Source organism: Balaenoptera ricei, chromosome 2 (assembly GCF_028023285.1).
Source record: "Balaenoptera ricei isolate mBalRic1 chromosome 2, mBalRic1.hap2, whole genome shotgun sequence".
Lineage (NCBI taxonomy): Eukaryota > Metazoa > Chordata > Mammalia > Artiodactyla > Balaenopteridae > Balaenoptera > Balaenoptera ricei.
Genome location: NC_082640.1, coordinates 114,664,142 through 114,681,365, shown reverse-complemented (window position 1 = coordinate 114,681,365; position 17,224 = coordinate 114,664,142). Strand labels below are relative to the sequence as shown.

Genomic DNA, 17,224 nt, shown 5'->3' with positions numbered 1-17,224 from the left:
TCTTCTTGCCTGCATCTTTGCCAGCCTTCGCTCCAGCCCACCCTCAGTCTCCCCACATCCAAGGTTCTGAACCCATTTTGACATATGACGCTTGGCTCAGCCCATCCCACCCCTTACGTCTCCCCCGTGGTCCGCATTCCTCTTCCTTGAAGGGGCAGATGTGGGGAGGCTGTGGAGTCAGGAGAGACAATCAGAGCGGGGGAGGAGGGCTGCGGAGTCCGGCTAGGGCACAGGAAGGGCCGGGCTGTCCCACCGGGGAAGTGGGAGGACGCCGAGGCGCCGGGAGGGAAGTGCCTGTTGCCCGGGGCTCAGAGCTAATAGCCTAGCAGCCCGTGTGACTCCAAAACCTGCCCTGGGGTTAGCCCGTTCAGCTGCGGCAGTGAGTTGGGGGAAAGGGGGTAGCCGGGGCCCCTTTGCTTCAACCCTAAATCCTGTGCCCCTGGCTTTTGCTAGAGCACCTCTGCAGTCTGGGTTTGAGGAAGGAGGAGCAAAGGATTGAGCAGTCCCTTCACTGCCAACTGGGAGAAGGCAGGGAGGCCACAGGGAGTGCCTAGGAGGAGGTGGGATAGGGAGGTTGGGAGGTCCGGGCGCAAGTGGCTTGGACCCGGCGAGAACGGCACAGCTGGGGCTGGCTGGGGCCTCAGACAGTAACCCACCCTGGCCCTCCTCAGCCCCAGGGGTCACCCCAAGGCGGTGTAGCTCTGGGCAGGGGAGACCATGGCCCGCCTCTTCAGTCCGCGGCCGCCTCCCAGCGAAGACCTCTTCTACGAGACCTACTACAGCCTGAGCCAGCAGTACCCACTGCTGCTACTGCTGCTGGTGATCGTGCTCTTCGGGCTCTTGGCGCTGCTCGCTGTTGCCTGGGCCAGTGGCAGGGTGAGTGGTGGGGGGGAGGGAGTGGGGCTCTGGTGCAGGGTGCCTCCTCGGGGACAGCGGGAGGGTCACTGCCTCAGGGGCATTTTCAGGGTTGGGACTTGTGGGTCTTCTTTTCTTTTTTTTCCGGCCGCGCCTTGCAGCGTGTGGGATCTTAGTTCCTGACCAGGGATCAAACCCACGGTCCCTGCATTGGAAGCACGGAGTCTTAACCACTGGACACCACCAGGGTAGTCCCACGTGGATCTTCTTTTCAATGTGCTTTCTTGGCTGGGACCCGGGAAACAAGTGCTAGACCTTGCTAGGAACTGCAGTGACCCTGCACAAGTCACTCTGCCTCTCTGGGCCACAGTCTCCGGGTCTACACAAGGAGATAGCTGAGCCCTCGATGCTTCTAATTTCTCTGCAGGTACTGACAGACCTCAGACCTTACACGCTTCTGTGATCTACTGGTCCTAGAATAAATCCAACACCGGAATTTCCAGTTTTCCGGCGCGGGGTGGGGGAATTACACTGGGCCCCGTGGGAATCTGCTTCCTGGTTTTCTTTCCCTCTTAGGGGCCGTGGGGCAGTTGTACCCACAGAGTCCCAGAAGACACTTTACATCCCACTCTCATTTAGTTCCAAAATGAACCCGTTTCCAGTTTCTTTTGTGGGGGGAAAGGGGACCTTCAATTCCACTTCTGGAAGTATCCTGCTCCAAGTTTTCTTTTCACATTTCGGAGGCAAGGTGGGAAAACCACTGGATGTGACCAATCCTTGCCCGTCCTCCTCCAAGTCCAGGAAGAGGTGGGGACAAACAGTGGAGACCGGGGTGGGAGTGGGGGGCTTCTACGCCTTGAGGTGATGGCGGGATCCAGCTCCCAGGCAGGCGAGGGAGGTTCGGACGCCCCCCTGCCCAAGCTCTGCTGTTGGGCAGGGGGGGGCGGGCAGGGCCTGAAACTCCGAGCCTTGGCCCCGGGCAGGGAATCTCCCCAGCAAATTGGCCAGATTTGGATACACTCATGCCTAAGTGCCTTCTGTGAGCTGGAATTTCTCACTTGCTTTGGGATCCCAGGTGGGGGTGGGAGGGGTGCTTTAGTTCCGATTTGACAGGTGAGAAAACTGAGGCTCAGAAAGCTCCTGGATTCACAAATGGCCAATATGAGGTTGGAGCCAGGTCTTCTGGGTAGATGGCCCAAGGTTCAGTCCCCCTGCAGCATGCCAGTGAGATAGTAGGTTGAATCACAGGAGACTGCTGGCTCTCATAGCACAGGGAGATCAGCTCGGTGCTTTGTGACCACCTAGAGGGGTGGGATAGGGAAGGTGGGAGGGAGATGCAAGAGGGAGGGGATATGGGGATATACGTATGCATATAGCTGACTCACTTTGTTATACAGCAGAAACTAACACAACATTGTAAAGCAGTTATACTCCAGTAAAGATGTTAAAAAAGAAAAAAGAGCGGGAGAAGGCAGCATCTTAAACTCAAAAAAAAAAAAAAAAAAACAACAACAACAGATTATCAGCAATTTCATGTGGTTCAACCTAATATGAATGGCAAGAGAAGGTGCCCTACCTGCTTTTCTTACTTGGGTTTGAAACAGTTTTCAGAACGGGTCTGAGGGACTGCCCACTCCTCCTCTCCTTGGACGAGCTCCCGAAACTCCACACCCCAATCTTGCCTCATGTACCCCCTCCCCCCCAGGAGCTGGCCTCAGACCCGGGCTTCCTGACCACTATGCTGTGTGGGCTGGGCGGCTTCTCGCTGCTGCTGGGCCTGGCTTCCCGCGAGCAGCGATTGCAGCGCTGGACGCGTCCCCTGTCGGGCCTCGTGTGGGCAGCGCTGCTCGCGCTAGGCCACGGCTTCCTCTTCACCGGGGGCGTGGTGAGCGCCTGGGACCAGGTGAGGCAGGCCGAGCAGTGGGGAGGGGACTCCCGGGCCTCCAACGCGCACCCAGGCCCCGAGGAGCAGCGCAGCAGTGTAAGCGTGCAAACTTCCCGCGCCCGTCTCCCCCAGGTGTCCTTTTTCCTTTTTGTCATCTTCACCGTGTACGCCATGTTGCCCTTGGGCATGCGGGACGCCGCCGCCGCGGGTCTCGCCTCTTCACTCTCACACCTGCTGGTCCTCGGGCTGTATCTTGGGCCTCAGCCGGACTCACAGCCCGCGCTGCTGCCGCAGGTGAGCACGCACGGAGCACAGGCTGCGTCCGCGGCTGGCTCCGCTGGGCGCTACTTGCTACCTCTGGGCATTCACCAACCGTTTGATGATCTGTGACTCCAAGGCAGGGCGCAACGCTGGGCGCAGGGCACAAACACAGGCCCCGACCGTGCCCTCGTGGAGCTGGTACACAGCGCAGCGCGATACCTGCAAACGCCAGAAGAGGGCTCTGGGCCCACGGGGAAGGGAGTTCGCCAGGGGACCGGGGTGGTGGGGACAGATGGGGATGACGGAACCATCACAGAGAATGTAAAAATTGGAGCTTGAGTAGTGTTGTGCTGCGGCGCGGGTGGGGATGGTGGAGTGGTATTCCCAGCAGAGGAAACGTACGTGCAAAGGTTTCTAGACCTAAGAGGCCGTGTTGGTGCAGCAGCCAAGAGTCTGCTTGGGGCGGGGGGAGGGGGGGGGCGGAGAGGGAGGAGAAGTGCCCCCTATGGGTCCCACAGTGTGGCACCCGTTGCCTCGAAATACTTCGGTCTCTTAACTGCAGAGTCCTCCTCAGCTCTCTCAGAGACCAATCCAGCTACACACAATAGCTCCCCGACCCCGGGGTCCAGCGCCCTCTGAGGCTGACCCTTCCGCACAGCTGGCGGCAAACGCGGTGTTGTTCCTGTGCGGGAACGTGGCCGGAGCATACCACAAGGCGCTGATGGAGCGCGCCCTGCGCGCCACGTTCCGGGAGGCGCTTAGTTCCCTGCACTCCCGCCGGAGACTCGACACCGAGAAGAAGCACCAGGTCCGCCGGGCCCGGGAGGCCGGGAGAGACCGGGGCTCGGGGAGAGGAGTTGTTTAGATCCCACAACCGGGCTCTGGAAGCTGAATGACTTTGGGCGGGTCGCTTGACCTTCTGTTTCCTCCTTTGTAAAATGTGGCTATCACCCACCTTGGAAGGCCGCTGTGAGGCTCAAGCAAACTGAAGCTTGTGAAAGCATTTTAGAACGTTGTGATACTAAACGAAGGGGGCTCTAATTCCGGTATTGGTGCTGGAAGTTCAGTCCCTAAAGGTGATCAGTGCAGGGCAGGGGTGGAGCCTGGCTGTAGGTGGTGGGGAGGACCTGGGCCAGCGCCCTGGGGAACACCTCTGGGGCTGGGGAAGTCTGTGGGCTCCTAAGGGTTTGGGGGGGCTGAGGCTCCTGGTTTTGGGGGGTAGGAGTGTCGGTGCTCATAGTCACCTCCCCCAGGAACACCTTCTCTTGTCCATCCTTCCTGCCTACCTGGCCCAAGAGATGAAGGCGGAGATCATGGCACGGCTGCAGGCTGGACAGGGGTCACGGCCAGAGAGCACCAACAACTTCCACAGCCTCTATGTCAAGAGGCACCAGGGAGTGAGGTATAAGGAAGGATGGCAGACGGGAGGGAACGTGGGCTGAGACGCCAGCCCCACTGATGCGGTCTGCCCTGCCCAGCGTGCTGTATGCTGACATCGTGGGCTTCACGCGGCTGGCCAGTGAGTGCTCCCCTAAGGAGTTGGTGCTCATGCTCAACGAGCTCTTTGGCAAGTTCGACCAGATCGCCAAGGTCAGAGGGGGCTTCCTTCCCCACCTTCAAACTCCCCACCCTGGAGAGCCCCTTCTGAGGGAAAGTCCTGCCTTATAAGATCCCAGTCCCACTTCCAAGTCTTTGTGGGCTCCCTGATACTCCACTGCAGGTAGGAGACCCTCTCAAATATCCCCAAGTATGGAACTGCTCACTGCACATCTCAAACCTGGAGGGACCTTTCAACATCCTCACAGATGCCCCAACCACAACACCCCCAAACAGGCTCTGAGCCCCAGCATAGGTGTCTCTGGACACTGCAACCAAATCTAGATAGATTTTTCTGATGCACTAACATTAGGAGGCCCTTCCAAGGGAAATCTCTGCCCTCTGCACCCTCAGCCCAGCTACCTTCTCAGTCCCCAGGGATGCCCCTAAGCAACTTAATCTTGGGTGCCCCCCCCAAAAAAAACCCTCAATCCTGAGGTGACTTTCATACGCTCAAATCTGGATACACGCTACACATGCCAAAGCTGGAGAGAGCCACAGACATCCCAACCTTTCAGAAGCCCTTCTGAGAAAGACACCCACATAGGAGACCTCAGCCAGCCCTGTATCAAGTTAAGAGAGTCCCTAGACCTGACATAGACAATCCCAACCTCAGAAGTTCTTCAGGAATACCACATTTGCTCCCACTTTTCCCAACTCCCTCCTGCCTACTTTGGCCACTAACCAGGTGCCCCCCTCCCCCTGTACACCCTTCCCCCAGGAGCATGAATGCATGCGGATCAAGATCCTGGGAGACTGTTACTACTGTGTCTCCGGGCTGCCGCTCTCGCTGCCGGACCACGCCATCAACTGCGTGCGCATGGGGCTGGACATGTGCCGGGCCATCAGGTCAGCTGGGGTGGGCAGGATGGATGTGGGGTGGAGGCAGGTAGGGTAGTGGAAGTCATCCTGGAGAGAGGGAGGGGTGCTGCATGGGTAGGGCTGAAGGCAGCACTCAGACTGTTCTCCACACACTCTGCTCAGGAAACTTCGGGCAGCCACCGGCGTGGATATCAACATGCGTGTGGGTGTGCACTCAGGCAGCGTGCTCTGCGGGGTCATCGGGCTGCAGAAATGGCAGTATGATGTCTGGTCCCATGACGTCACTCTGGCCAACCACATGGAGGCGAGTGGAGTGCCAGGGTGAGAGCTGGGGCTCTAGCAGGCTATAGCAAGAGCCCAGTCAGGTCTCCCACATGCCTGGTTTTCATAGTTCTTTAAAATGGGCATGTTCCCAAGTGGGAGATCAGGGAGATCCTGGGGTACAGGGAGGGGAGCTGGGAGACACCTCCTGTAGCACAGGGCCTTGCTTGAAGTCAGACCTCCAGGAATGATCCTCGAAAGAAATGAGAGATTTGGAAGCCCTCCCTCCTGCTTCCCACTGCCCCCTCCTTCCAGACGAGTACATATCACAGGGGCTACGCTGGCACTGCTGGCAGGGGCTTATGCTGTGGAGGATGCAGCCATGGAACACGGGGACCCATACCTTCGGGAGCTAGGGGAGCCGACCTACCTTGTCATCGATCCCCGGGTAAGAGCCCAGCCTGGACCCCATGGGCTGCCCACCCTAACCATCCACAGCCAATGGGCCTGATCTCTTCCGTGCCAGAGATGGAGATCCTGGGTCCTGAAGTGTTTATCGTGGGGGAGGGAACACAAGCCTTTAAAGGGTGTGGGGAGAATGGGGAAGGGTCTGTGATCTTGACTCTCAGCCCTCATGTGCCCCAGGCTGAGGAGGAGGACGAGAAGGGCACTGCAGGCGGGTTGCTGTCCTCTCTTGAGGGCCCCAAGATGCGTCCATCACTGCTGATGACCCGCTACCTAGAGTCCTGGGGTGCAGCCAAGCCTTTCGCCCACCTGAGCCATGTGGAGAGCCCTGTGTCCACCTCCACCCCTCTCCCGGTACGTGCACCTCCTTCATGAGCCCAGCACTTACGTAAACCCACCCCCATTGCCCACTTCCAGCCCCTCCCGCCCCCACCACCAGTGAGTCACTTGACATCACAAGGTCCCGAACTTTCTGGTCACCCTAGTTACTGGCTCAGGACCTTCCTTGCCCTTCTTTCCAGAGAAAGGGCAAAAATGACTGCCCTCTGAGCTCAGCTCAGAGAAGACCCAAGATCCCACAGACACCATGTCCCTTGCTCCCCAGCCTCTACTCAGGAAAGCCCCTTCCCCTGGTACCATACTTCCTCCTCACTCTGAGGCCAGTGCTGCACACCTATTCCCACCAGGAAGTGTCTCTGTTTAGCTCAGTCCTGCGACTGCACACTCTCTTCTTCAGTCCCCACTGGGACCGGGAAGGCGGGGCCAATCGCTTGTTGCCCCAACTCTCCAACACTTGTACGCAGATAAAATGAGGTGACAGTGAAAATCTCTCATGGCCTTGAAGAAGGAAATCACCATGAGTGGGCGGAATGGGGGAGGGAGAGAGGGGAGCCGGCCTACCCCTCGTCTGGGGAAGTTAGGGCAGGGCCAGTTACTGGCTGATCTATGCATAGCACTTCAAGGTAGTCAGTGATTCACCAGCTGCTGGAGGAGCCTGGATGTCCTCCACCGGCCAGCTCTTGAGGTTGGTACTTGATGACAAGCGGCCAGAACCCTCTCATGCAGGGACCCAGGCCATGTCCCTAAAAGCTTGCCCTGGGATTAGATTCCTCAGCCCGTTCTCCTCCATTTTACCCGATCTGCCCAAAACCTGTTTAGCATTCCCAACCACCTATGCACAGATCTTCCCAGAATCTTCTCTACTAGGTAGACCTGCTTGAATCTATGGGGTGACTACAGAGTACCCTTTCTGTGTCCCATCCCCACTCCTCTCCCATCCAGCAGGAAAGCAGGCCAGAGATCAGTGAACAGCGGGGAGCGGGGAGGTGGGGGGGGACCTTGGCAGCAGTGGCTCAGTGGCTGAGTGCTTAATTTCAAGGCTCAGCATGGGGAAAGGGAGCAGTCAGAGGGCTAAGCTGGCAGGATGGAGAGGAAGAAAGAGCCCAAGACCCAGCTGACTATTGCAGGATGAGACCTCCCAGTGGGGGTGGGGTAGAAAGGGGTTTGCCGGGAGCCCAGGGGCTGTAAGACAATATTGGGTGCAATCCCCGTGGTGGGGATGCCCCCCAGAACCCATGCCAGAACTCCCCAACCCCCCACTGGCATGCAGGCTAAGAAGTTCAGGGCAGAGTGGGAATCCCTTGCTCTAAGGTATCTCCTGAGGCAGGACCTCACCAGCCCGGAGACTCCCTTCTCAGCCCCTGATATCCCAGGGTCTTATTCAAATGTTAGGAATCCTGAGAATCACACTTAGCCTACTATTAAACAATGCGGAACTTTGGGGTGGTGGGATGGTGTTTGTGTGGTGGCTACCATCCATCCATTCATTCCTTCCTTCCACCATCTTTGAGCACCTACTATGTTGCAGGCACTAGGTTAGTTCTTGAGAAGACAGAAATGAATAAGATGTTTTCCCTGCCTTCAGATAACTTATAGGCATGGGGCCCGGGATGGGGGGCGCAGGTAGGTAGTCTGATAAAGGTGAGGATCAGGCATAGATGCATAGATGGCCCCATGCCTAGAACATACCTCTCAGTCGCTCTCTGTCTCTCCCTCTCTGCTCCTCTCACATACACAAGGTTTTGGTTTGGGGGATGATGTGGCCCCCTGTGACCCTGCTTCCTTCACATGAGCCAGGCGAGTGGGGAAGGACGGTCACCATACATCTTCGCCCCCTTCCTTGGCGCTTGTCTTCACCTGCTTGCGTGCTCCTTCTCACATCTCTGCACACATTGCGTATTCCTTTCAGTGCAGAAGAGAGTGACTGTAACCAGGTTTGTTTCTCTTCCTCTTTCCCTTTCTTCTCCATTTTCGTTTCCCTCCCTCACCACCTCCCAGCTCGGCCTGACCATCAGGAAAGGGCAGAGGAGATTCAGAGTGTTCTGCATCGCCATTCCAGTTTCAACCAACAGGGATTTTTTTGGCATGGGGTGATGGGCAAGTCACTGCCTTTGGAATCTGTTGCAGTCTTTAGGGAAGATGAGACAAGGAATCAACAGCCACTCATGCCTACAGAGGATCCAGGGTTGCCTCCTAAGTGATAGAAACTATGAGGAAATCAGAGAGGATAGACACTCTGGGAGTCCGAAGAGTCAGGAGGAAGCTTGAAGAAGTAAATGTGGTTCGAACCTTCCCTTGAGGGCAGGTGGGATTTGGTAGAGATAGAGATGGAGATGGAGATAGAAATGGAGACATACAGAGAGAGAGAGAGAGAGAGAGAGAGAGAGAGTTCACTAGAGGCAAGGGAAGCAGCCAGGTCAAATGCTCAAGTCAAGGCCGGGTGTAGATGATGGAATGCCTCACTGCAGAGAGGCTCCGCCACGGTGGAGGACGCTCACCGTCTTTCGTCTTCCCCCATCCCTGTGTTCTCCCTGCAGGAGAAGGCCCTGTCTTCCTTCAGCCCCCAGTGGAGCCTGGACCGGTGAGGAGGCCTGAACAACTTTGACAGTGGGGCTGTCCCAGTGACCTACCTCCATCCTCCCTGGGGGGCTGCTCCTGCTTTGCCCAGGTGCTTTTGAGGATCTCCCTGGTGACAGGCTGGGCTCTCACTGTGCAGGAGCCGTACCCCCCGGGGACTAGATGATGAACTAGACACCGGGGATGCCAAGTTCTTCCAAGTCATCGAACAGCTCAACTCTCAGAAGTACGGAGAACAGGAGAGGGCTGGGAGGGCTGGAGGCCTGGGCTCATGTGGTAGAGGAGGGGTGGTAGGACCTGGAAGGAAGGGAGAACCTTCCCAGCTCTAGCCCTTCGGCTCACCTGACCACGCCCTCCTCCCTGCTTCTTCCTCTTCCGGGCTTACTGCCCCCACCCTCCACCAGACAGTGGAAACAGTCAGAGGACTTCAACCCATTGACACTGTACTTCAGAGAGAAGGAGATGGAGAAAGAGGTAGACTGGGGGGATGTCACCATAGGATTTCCCAACCTCAGTTCTTCCACCCTGGGGAGGGAGCAGGCCCTGTGGTCCCACCTCCCCTCCCCAGGTCTGCCCAGTTTGTGACCCTGGCGGGTGAAGGGCTCATACCCATCTATTGAATTACTGGGTGGTGATGGGAGGGAGGAGGGCAGCTCCTTGGGGAACAGGTAGAGGCTACCTGGGGCGGAACTGGAGGGGGGACAGTGAGGCTGGGGACCCACTCCTTGCCTGGGACTGACACCTTCAAGGTGGTGGGCAGCACTGGTGCCCCGTCTCCACCGACCCCCTCCCTTCCAGTATCGGCTCTCTGCACTCCCCGCCTTCAAATACTATACAGCCTGCACCTTCCTGGTTTTTTTCTCCAACTTCATCATCCAGATGCTGGTGACAAACAGGTGAGAGACCCCTAGGCAAGGGAAGCCCTGATTCTCAAAAACAGACCCCCTGGCTCTTCCAGACCCCTGACCCACACTTTCTTCCCTTGCCCACTTCCCCTCGGCTCAGGGCACTGAGCCACAGAGGAAATGGAAATTTGTGGTCTGGGGAACTAGTAATCGTAGCCCTCATCTTACTATCTTACATCCTGTGGACTTTCTATGTACCCCAAGCATTTTCACATACCCGTCTTTCAATTCTAACAACAGTCCCATGAAGGAGGTTTCGTTCCCATTGAGAAGTCCAAATCTCACAGCAAATGAGCTTAGAGAGTAGGTCCTCACTCCCAGTTCACTGCTAGGAGGGGTGAGGACTCATTCAAAACTCAGCCAGATGAAAGAGCTTTGGCCTGAAAGCGCAGAGACCAGTCTGATGCAGCCTCGGCCACTCTTGTGAGCGCCCTGTCCCCTTCCAATATTGTCCCTACATTATCCCAATACTGTCCTAGACCCCTCAGCTTTCCCAGATCATCAGCATGTAATGCCTTTCATCAGCCTAGACCTCATCGGCAGCCGGTTCAGATCCCCAGGACCACTTTTCCCCATGTCTCCCAACCAGAATGAACAGCACCCTCCTAGCGCACAGAAAGCCTCTTCTGGCTCTTAAAGGCCTCGCTCTTGTCTCTCTTTAGGCCCCCAGCTCTGACCATCACCTATAGCGTCACCTTCCTCCTCTTCTTCCTCCTCCTCTTCGTCTGCTTCTCAGAGCACCTGACGGTGAGGTGGGCTCGGGGGCAGAGTGGCGAGCTGGGGCCCTGACCACACAACTTGGCCTACAGTGGGTGCCCCAGCCCCACGGCTAAGACTCCCATGCTCCTTCCACAGAAGTGTGTCTTGAAAGGCCCCAAGATGCTGCACTGGCTGCCCACACTGTCTGTCCTGGTGGCCACACGGCCCGGACTGCGAGTTGCCCTGGGCACCGCTACCATCCTGCTCATCTTCTCCATGGCCATTACCAGCCTGGTGAGAGAGAGGGGGCCCCATGCACCCCCATTAGGGCATGCTGGACCTGCCAGAGGCTGAAAGAGGACCCCTGGATTTGGGAGGACTGCTGGACTAAGGCCAGGGGATGCTGGAAATGTTGGACAAGTATAAAAGAAAATTATAGTCGCCCACAACCTACCACCTGGGCATAATCATTGTTAATAACACTTTGGTGGATATCCTTCCTATCTTTTTTCTATGTATGCAGACCTTCCTTACTTACCTTACTCACTATGATTTTGTAAGCTGAGTTTGGCTGATTTTTCAGAACTTAGAATCATTCCTAGAATTCTATCCCTGAAAAGCACCTTAGGAATCATCCCCCATCCAAGTTACAGAAGCAGAAGCTGGGGCCCAGAGAGGTTAAGTGGCTGGCAAAAGATCACACAGTGGATCCATGACAGACTAGTGCTCAGGACACCCACTCCCCCAGTCCCTGCCCCCGCCCCGCCCCCGCCAGCGAGGACCCCAGCGCTGAGGCTCCCTCACCAACCAGAGATAGCAGGCTCCGCCCCTTTGGAGGAGTCTTGGCCACAACTCATCCCTGGGTCAGCTGCAACCCGGCACAAGCCACCACTGTGCCCAAGGAACTGCCTGCCCGCCTCAGCTCCTCGTCTCCTTCTGCAGGTCTTCTTACCGGCAGCATCAAACTGCCCTTTCCGGGCTCCCAATGTATCCTCCACGGCTTCCAACCTCTCCTGGGAGCTCCCTGGGTCCCTGCCTCTCATCAGCGTCCCAGTGAGTATCCTTCACAGCCCTGAGTCTCCTTCTCCAGAGCCTTCCTCCGCCCCTCCCCCACCCCCTTAGTTGAAGAACACTTCATCCTGTGGACCAGGACAGATATAAGTCACACTTGGTGTGTGTGTGTGTGTGTATGGCCGACACCCTCTGCCTTCCTGATAGGACTGGACCCTGGGAGGGGCAGGACAGGAGCCCTGGGGTGTCCCCCGCCCCTGCCCCTGCCCCTGCCCGAGGGGCATGCCCCACCTCCTGACCGCCCTGCCCGGGCCCGCAGTACTCCATGCACTGCTGCGTGCTGGGGTTCCTCTCCTGCTCCCTCTTCCTGCACATGAGCTTCGAGCTGAAGCTGCTGCTGCTCCTGCTGTGGCTGGCAGCCTCCTGCTCCCTCTTCCTGCACTCCCACGCCTGGCTGTCCGACTGTCTCATCGCCCGCCTCTATCTGGGCACCTTGGACTCCAGGTGCGCACGGCCGCTGCACAGGGGGGCACAGTCTGCGATGGGACAGAGCAGAACTGTTTTCATCTCTTTGTCTGAACCACCCACAGGGCAAAAGGAGAGGGAGGCCGAGGGCTGCGTGGGCACTGGCGCGGGAGGTGCGGGGGAGAGGCCATCGAGAAGGGGCAGGGCAAAGGGAAGCCCTGATCTGTAGCCTCCTCAGGCCAGGGGTGCTGAAGGAGCCTAAACTGATGGGAGCGATCTCCTTCTTCATCTTCTTCTTCACCCTCCTGGTCCTGGCTCGGCAGGTAAGTCTCCCAGCTCAGCCCTCTGGGGCCTCCCTAGGAAGGGTGAGGCGGAGTCCCCATATATGTGGCTTAGTCTTTCCCTTATTCTCTTATTCCCTTTCCCTTATTCTCACCTCTCCAGGGTTGAGCCCAAAGGGTGTGTCCATTAGAAGCTTCTAAGTGAACCTTCCTGCTCCCTTTCTTTCTCCTTCACTGCCCGAGGGGAGCGCCCTCAAATTCTCCCCTCCCCTCCTCCCTCCCACCCCAATCTAGGACAATCATGCTTAAGAAAAAAATCTGCTGCCACTACTGTCCTCGCTAGTTTGAATCTAGATTCAAGGCAGTCTCCCCAGGGATAGTTGCACCTTAAGCCTTTTCTCTAAACTGGGGGTGTGGTATGGTTTTAAGCGTCATGGAGTGAGGGGTGAACACTCAGGAGCTGGGGCTCCCCCTGTACTGTGTGTCTTCCCATGGCCCCCTGGTGACCCACCCCAGAATGAGTATTACTGCCGCCTGGACTTCCTGTGGAAGAAGAAGCTGAGGCAGGAGCAGGAGGAGACAGAGACGATGGAAAACCTGACTCGGCTACTCTTGGAGAACGTGCTCCCCGCGCACGTAGCCCCCCAGTTCATCGGCCAGAATCGGCGCAACGAGGTGACTCCCCACCCCCAGCTCCTGAGCCCCAGACGATGAAAGTCTTGGCTTGGGCCGTCCTCTCTGGACTCCTGTACCATGGGTTGGGTGGCTGCCCGAGCCCCTCTGCCTGTCAGGTGCCCCCATTTTCACAAGATCTTAGCCTCTGTCTTTGGTGAGCACAGAATCTCCACATCCCAAGTTCTTACTTGGAAGGAGTGTCCTCTCTAATGGCCACTCTCTACACTTCAGAAGCCTCATCGCGTGTCCATGGGAATTGTGTGAAGGACACAGTACACCCATCTCTCTAGCCCTGCATTATCCAGTATGGTAGCCGTTAGCCTTGTGTGGCCATTTAAATTTAAATTAATGAAAATAGAAAATTCACTTCCTCGGTCACACTGGCCACGTTTCAAGTGTTCGACAGCTGCTCATGGCTAGTGGCCGCCATATTGGGCGGCACATATAATAGCCATTTCCATCACCGCAGAAACTTCGGTTGAATGATGCTGCTCTAGATCCTCAAATATCTTGCTACAGTCAGAGGATCAGAAGGTCACTCACATATCCGCACCATCTTCTCTGTACCACCACCACCTCACACTGTCTGCTGTGGAAATGCTCTTGGCCTGTATCAAAAGGGTGTTAAAAGAAATGGCTCAGGGGCTATGTCGCGGCCTTGTGCCTCACCACATGCTCTCTGCTCTCAAGATCAGTAGTAGCTCTGCTTCTCCTGGTTTCTTCTCTTATAGACACTGGAAATCTGGTAACTGATCCTGTTTCTGTCTTCTCATTGGCTACTAGAAAGCTCAGAGCCAGAATCTAGGACTAATGAGGACTCCCCCTTCCCCTATTATTGCTCTTTTTTTTTTTCTTTTTTTTTTTTTTTGAGTTTGAACAGCAAAATCCTTTTCTCAAAGTTCTGGAGGCTACTATTGCTTCATTTTATCTTCCAAACTGTAGCTATCTTTGTAAGCTGACTTAACTGACTTAACACTTCTCAGCAATAAGATAGGATACATGGATAATTCCCATGGACATGATCCCAGTTCCAAAAGAGACTCCCTTCATGTTGATGTCAGGTGATCTTGACTCTGAACCTCTGTCTCTCCTGGAATCGCAGTGAGACCCAATCTTTAACTCTTGAGTCACATCCCTGGGGTAACCTGGCCCTACCCCTCTCCTTCCTTCCCGATCCTTCTTAAAGCAAGGCGGAGGAGTGTAGACACAGGGAGGAGGACCCATGTAGACCCAGAAGGGGGAAGAACATGGCATAGCCCCTTACCCCAACCTCCTGCCCTCCCAGGACCTCTACCACCAGTCCTACGAGTGTGTTTGTGTCCTCTTCGCCTCAGTCCCAGACTTTAAGGAGTTTTACTCTGAATCCAGCATCAACCACGAGGGGCTAGAGTGTCTGCGGCTGCTCAATGAGATAATTGCTGATTTTGATGAGGTGACAACTTGAAAGGCCCCCCCAGACCCTATGACCTGGATTCTAGAATTTCCCACCAGTCCCTCCTTCCACTTCGCTTTCCTGGCCATGAGGCCCATCCTCCCTCCCCAGTCCTCCTGCTCCTCCTCTGAACCCCCAGCTCTGCCCTCCCAGGCAACTCTGCCCACTACCAACTCTCCTCCTGCCACCATCCCTGACCCCACAACTGGTCCTTTAGCTTCCAAAATCCTGGGGCTGGGCTTCTGGGAGAGAGCAAGAGAGACTGGGGCCACAGCCTCCTTTCCATACAGCTGCTCTCCAAGCCCAAGTTCAGTGGGGTGGAGAAAATCAAAACTATCTGCAGCACCTACATGGCAGCTACAGGCTTGAACGCCACCTCCGGACAGGACGCACAGCAGGTACAGCGTCCCTTCATTACCTACTAATCCTCGTCCGGGCTCTCATTGGTGGGCCCATAAGTGGGCCTTATCCCTGTGACCTCATTGATCCATCCTGGTGGGCCGGCCCTTTGCCAGGATGCTGAGCAAAGCTGCAGCCACCTTGGCACCATGGTAGAGTTTGCCGTGGCCCTTGGGTCTAAGCTGGACGTCATCAACAAGCACTCATTCAACAACTTCCGCTTGCGTGTGGGTGAGGACCCTCCCTTGCTGGGACAGTCTGGGACCTCCTCCTCACTTTCCCAAGCTCTCCCTCTCCCGAGTCCTTTGTTAGCTGCTCCCCAGCTCACCCTGGGAGCCCCCTCCAGACTCACCCCTTGGGATGGAGCATGAAGCCGCTGGGCCAGAAGCTATGAGATCCATCCAATTCTTTCCCTAAGCCGCACTCCTCCGGTCCCTCCTCCTTTCCTCCAAGGCCCCTAGGCCCTTCACCCTAGTTCCTTGAGCTTCATCTTCCCCTCCCCTTGCTCGAAATCCCCCCCTCAGGGCCCCTCTTTACCATACCTCTTGTCAGGGTTAAACCACGGACCTGTAGTGGCCGGAGTGATTGGGGCCCAGAAACCACAATATGACATCTGGGGCAACACGGTGAACGTGGCCAGCCGAATGGAGAGTACAGGCGTCCTGGGCAAGATCCAAGTGAGGGAGCCACATTGGAGGCATGGGGGCAGGGGGATAGGGATAGGGCCACTCCCACATTCCCTCACTCCCCTCCAATTGCAGGTGACCGAAGAGACAGCCTGCGCCCTGCAGTCCTTAGGCTACACCTGCTACAGCCGGGGCATCATCAAGGTCAAAGGCAAAGGGCAGCTCTGCACCTACTTCCTGAACACAGATTTGACACGAACTGGACCTCCCTCGGCCACCCTCGGCTGAGAACCCCACCCCCTCCTCCCACCTATAAGATCCTCCATAAAGATACTCTGGTATGTCTGGTTTAGAATTGATGTCAGAAGCTACTAGTATATCTGGGGAGCATCTTCTCCTCGCCTCTCAGTAGTATGGCTTCTTCTCAGGCCAGACTGAGTGTTCGTGTGCGTGCAAGTGTGAGCATGAGTGTGTTAAAAAGGAGTGATTCTTTCTCACAAGCTCAGCAAGACGACTGCCTCAGCCTCCCTGCCTGCCTGCCAACGTGATTCCAGTGTTTTGTACCCTTGGAAGCAGAAAGGATTTTATCCACATGACTCAAAACAAAGACTTGTCCTTTCCTGCTCCCCATCCACAAATACTGGAAAGAATCTCCAGTAAAATATCATTTGATCTTTATTCATTCAACAAACACTAAATAAGCACCTGTTATGTGCTTACTGCGTAGCATGGGCGGGAGGCCTGGGAAATAATCTATTAGGTCCCTCCCTGTTTTGGCTGCTGTTCTCAAACGGACCCACCATGCTTTCTAGCAAGGACCTGTAGACAGTTTGAGGGTCTCCTGTTCTCAGGTCCCTCAGATTCCCCCCTGCTTCCTTTTGCATCCTTCTGCACAGTTGCTGATATTACATGGGTCTTGAAGCATCCAGGGCTCCTTCCCACTTGCTCATATTTTGGGGTCCATGGGAGATATATTGACACCCTAAGTTTGTTGCAGATGTTGCACGTGGATTTGGGGGTTTTCTCCTAGTTGTCTTTCTTTTTTTATGGGAGACATTCAAAAAGTACACTGCCGCTACCATCTTCTATTTTTTTTTAAACGAATATCGTATATTTTTATTTTATTTATTTATTTTTAATTTTTGGCTGCATTGGGTCTTCACTGCTGCACGTGGGCTTTCTCTAGTTGTGGTGAGCGGGGGCTACTCTCTGTTGCAGTGGGCGGGCTTCTCATTGCGGTGGCTTCTCTTGTTGTGCAGCACAGGCTCTAGGCACACGAGCTTCAGTAGTTGTGGCACATGGGCTCGGTAGTTGTGGCTCGCGGGCTCTAGAGTGCAGGCTCAGTAGTTGTAGCGCACGGGCTTAGTTGCTCCGTGGCATGTGGGATCTTCCCGGACCAGGGCTCGAACCCGTGTCCCCTGCATTGGCAGGCAGATTCTTAACCACTGCACCACCAGCGAAGCCCCTACCATCTTCTTAAAATGCTGTCAGAACAGAGCCAGTCCAAGAGTCTCCAAGACAACAGTCATCCCTAGGAAAGAATGACTCAACCTTCTCACTTCTGCAAATCTTCATTTCCTAAGGGTGACCACATCACAGAGGGCCCTCAGCTCCAGCCTGCACCAGAGCGTTTTAGGGGCTGGCAGAATGCTGATGTGCAGAACTCTAGG

The 17,224-nt window shown here is 55.9% G+C and overlaps 1 protein-coding gene across 3 annotated transcripts; it reads left to right on the top strand.

Moving 5' to 3' along the window:
* Positions 1 to 299: 299 nt before the first annotated feature.
* Positions 300 to 16,232, top strand: ADCY4 (adenylate cyclase 4). 3 transcript variants are annotated; one of them, XR_009500892.1, is made up of 27 exons: positions 300 to 379; positions 672 to 876; positions 2,561 to 2,758; positions 2,873 to 3,034; positions 3,660 to 3,809; positions 4,255 to 4,403; positions 4,480 to 4,591; positions 5,319 to 5,446; positions 5,582 to 5,740; positions 5,918 to 6,128; positions 6,326 to 6,499; positions 9,022 to 9,065; positions 9,201 to 9,287; positions 9,466 to 9,535; positions 9,860 to 9,957; positions 10,629 to 10,713; positions 10,822 to 10,959; positions 11,608 to 11,718; positions 11,996 to 12,180; positions 12,380 to 12,464; positions 12,939 to 13,097; positions 14,383 to 14,529; positions 14,820 to 14,927; positions 15,045 to 15,159; positions 15,481 to 15,605; positions 15,690 to 15,892; positions 16,056 to 16,232. XR_009500892.1 is itself a non-coding variant. In XM_059913983.1 (26 exons), exons 2-26 carry the CDS (start codon positions 718 to 720, stop codon positions 15,840 to 15,842), a joined length of 3,234 nt encoding a protein of 1,077 aa, XP_059769966.1. In that variant the 5' UTR covers positions 300 to 379; positions 672 to 717; the 3' UTR covers positions 15,843 to 16,232. The 3 variants fall into 3 exon arrangements, 2 of the variants coding, with proteins under 2 accessions (XP_059769966.1, XP_059769965.1); XM_059913983.1 differs by having other exon boundaries at positions 5,996 to 6,128; positions 15,690 to 16,232; XM_059913982.1 differs by having other exon boundaries at positions 15,690 to 16,232.
* The last annotated feature ends 992 nt before the right edge of the window (positions 16,233 to 17,224 follow it).

Bases quoted from the DNA above. Each gene is read 5' to 3' on its own strand.
- ADCY4 (XM_059913982.1), top strand. From the start codon at position 718: ATGGCCCGCCTCTTCAGTCCGCGGCCGCCTCCCAGCGAAGACCTCTTC. The intron at 3,035-3,659 runs GTGAGCACGCAC...CCTTCCGCACAG, and splicing joins AGCCCGCGCTGCTGCCGCAG to CTGGCGGCAAACGCGGTGTT. The intron at 6,129-6,325 runs GTAAGAGCCCAG...CATGTGCCCCAG, and splicing joins ACCTTGTCATCGATCCCCGG to GCTGAGGAGGAGGACGAGAA.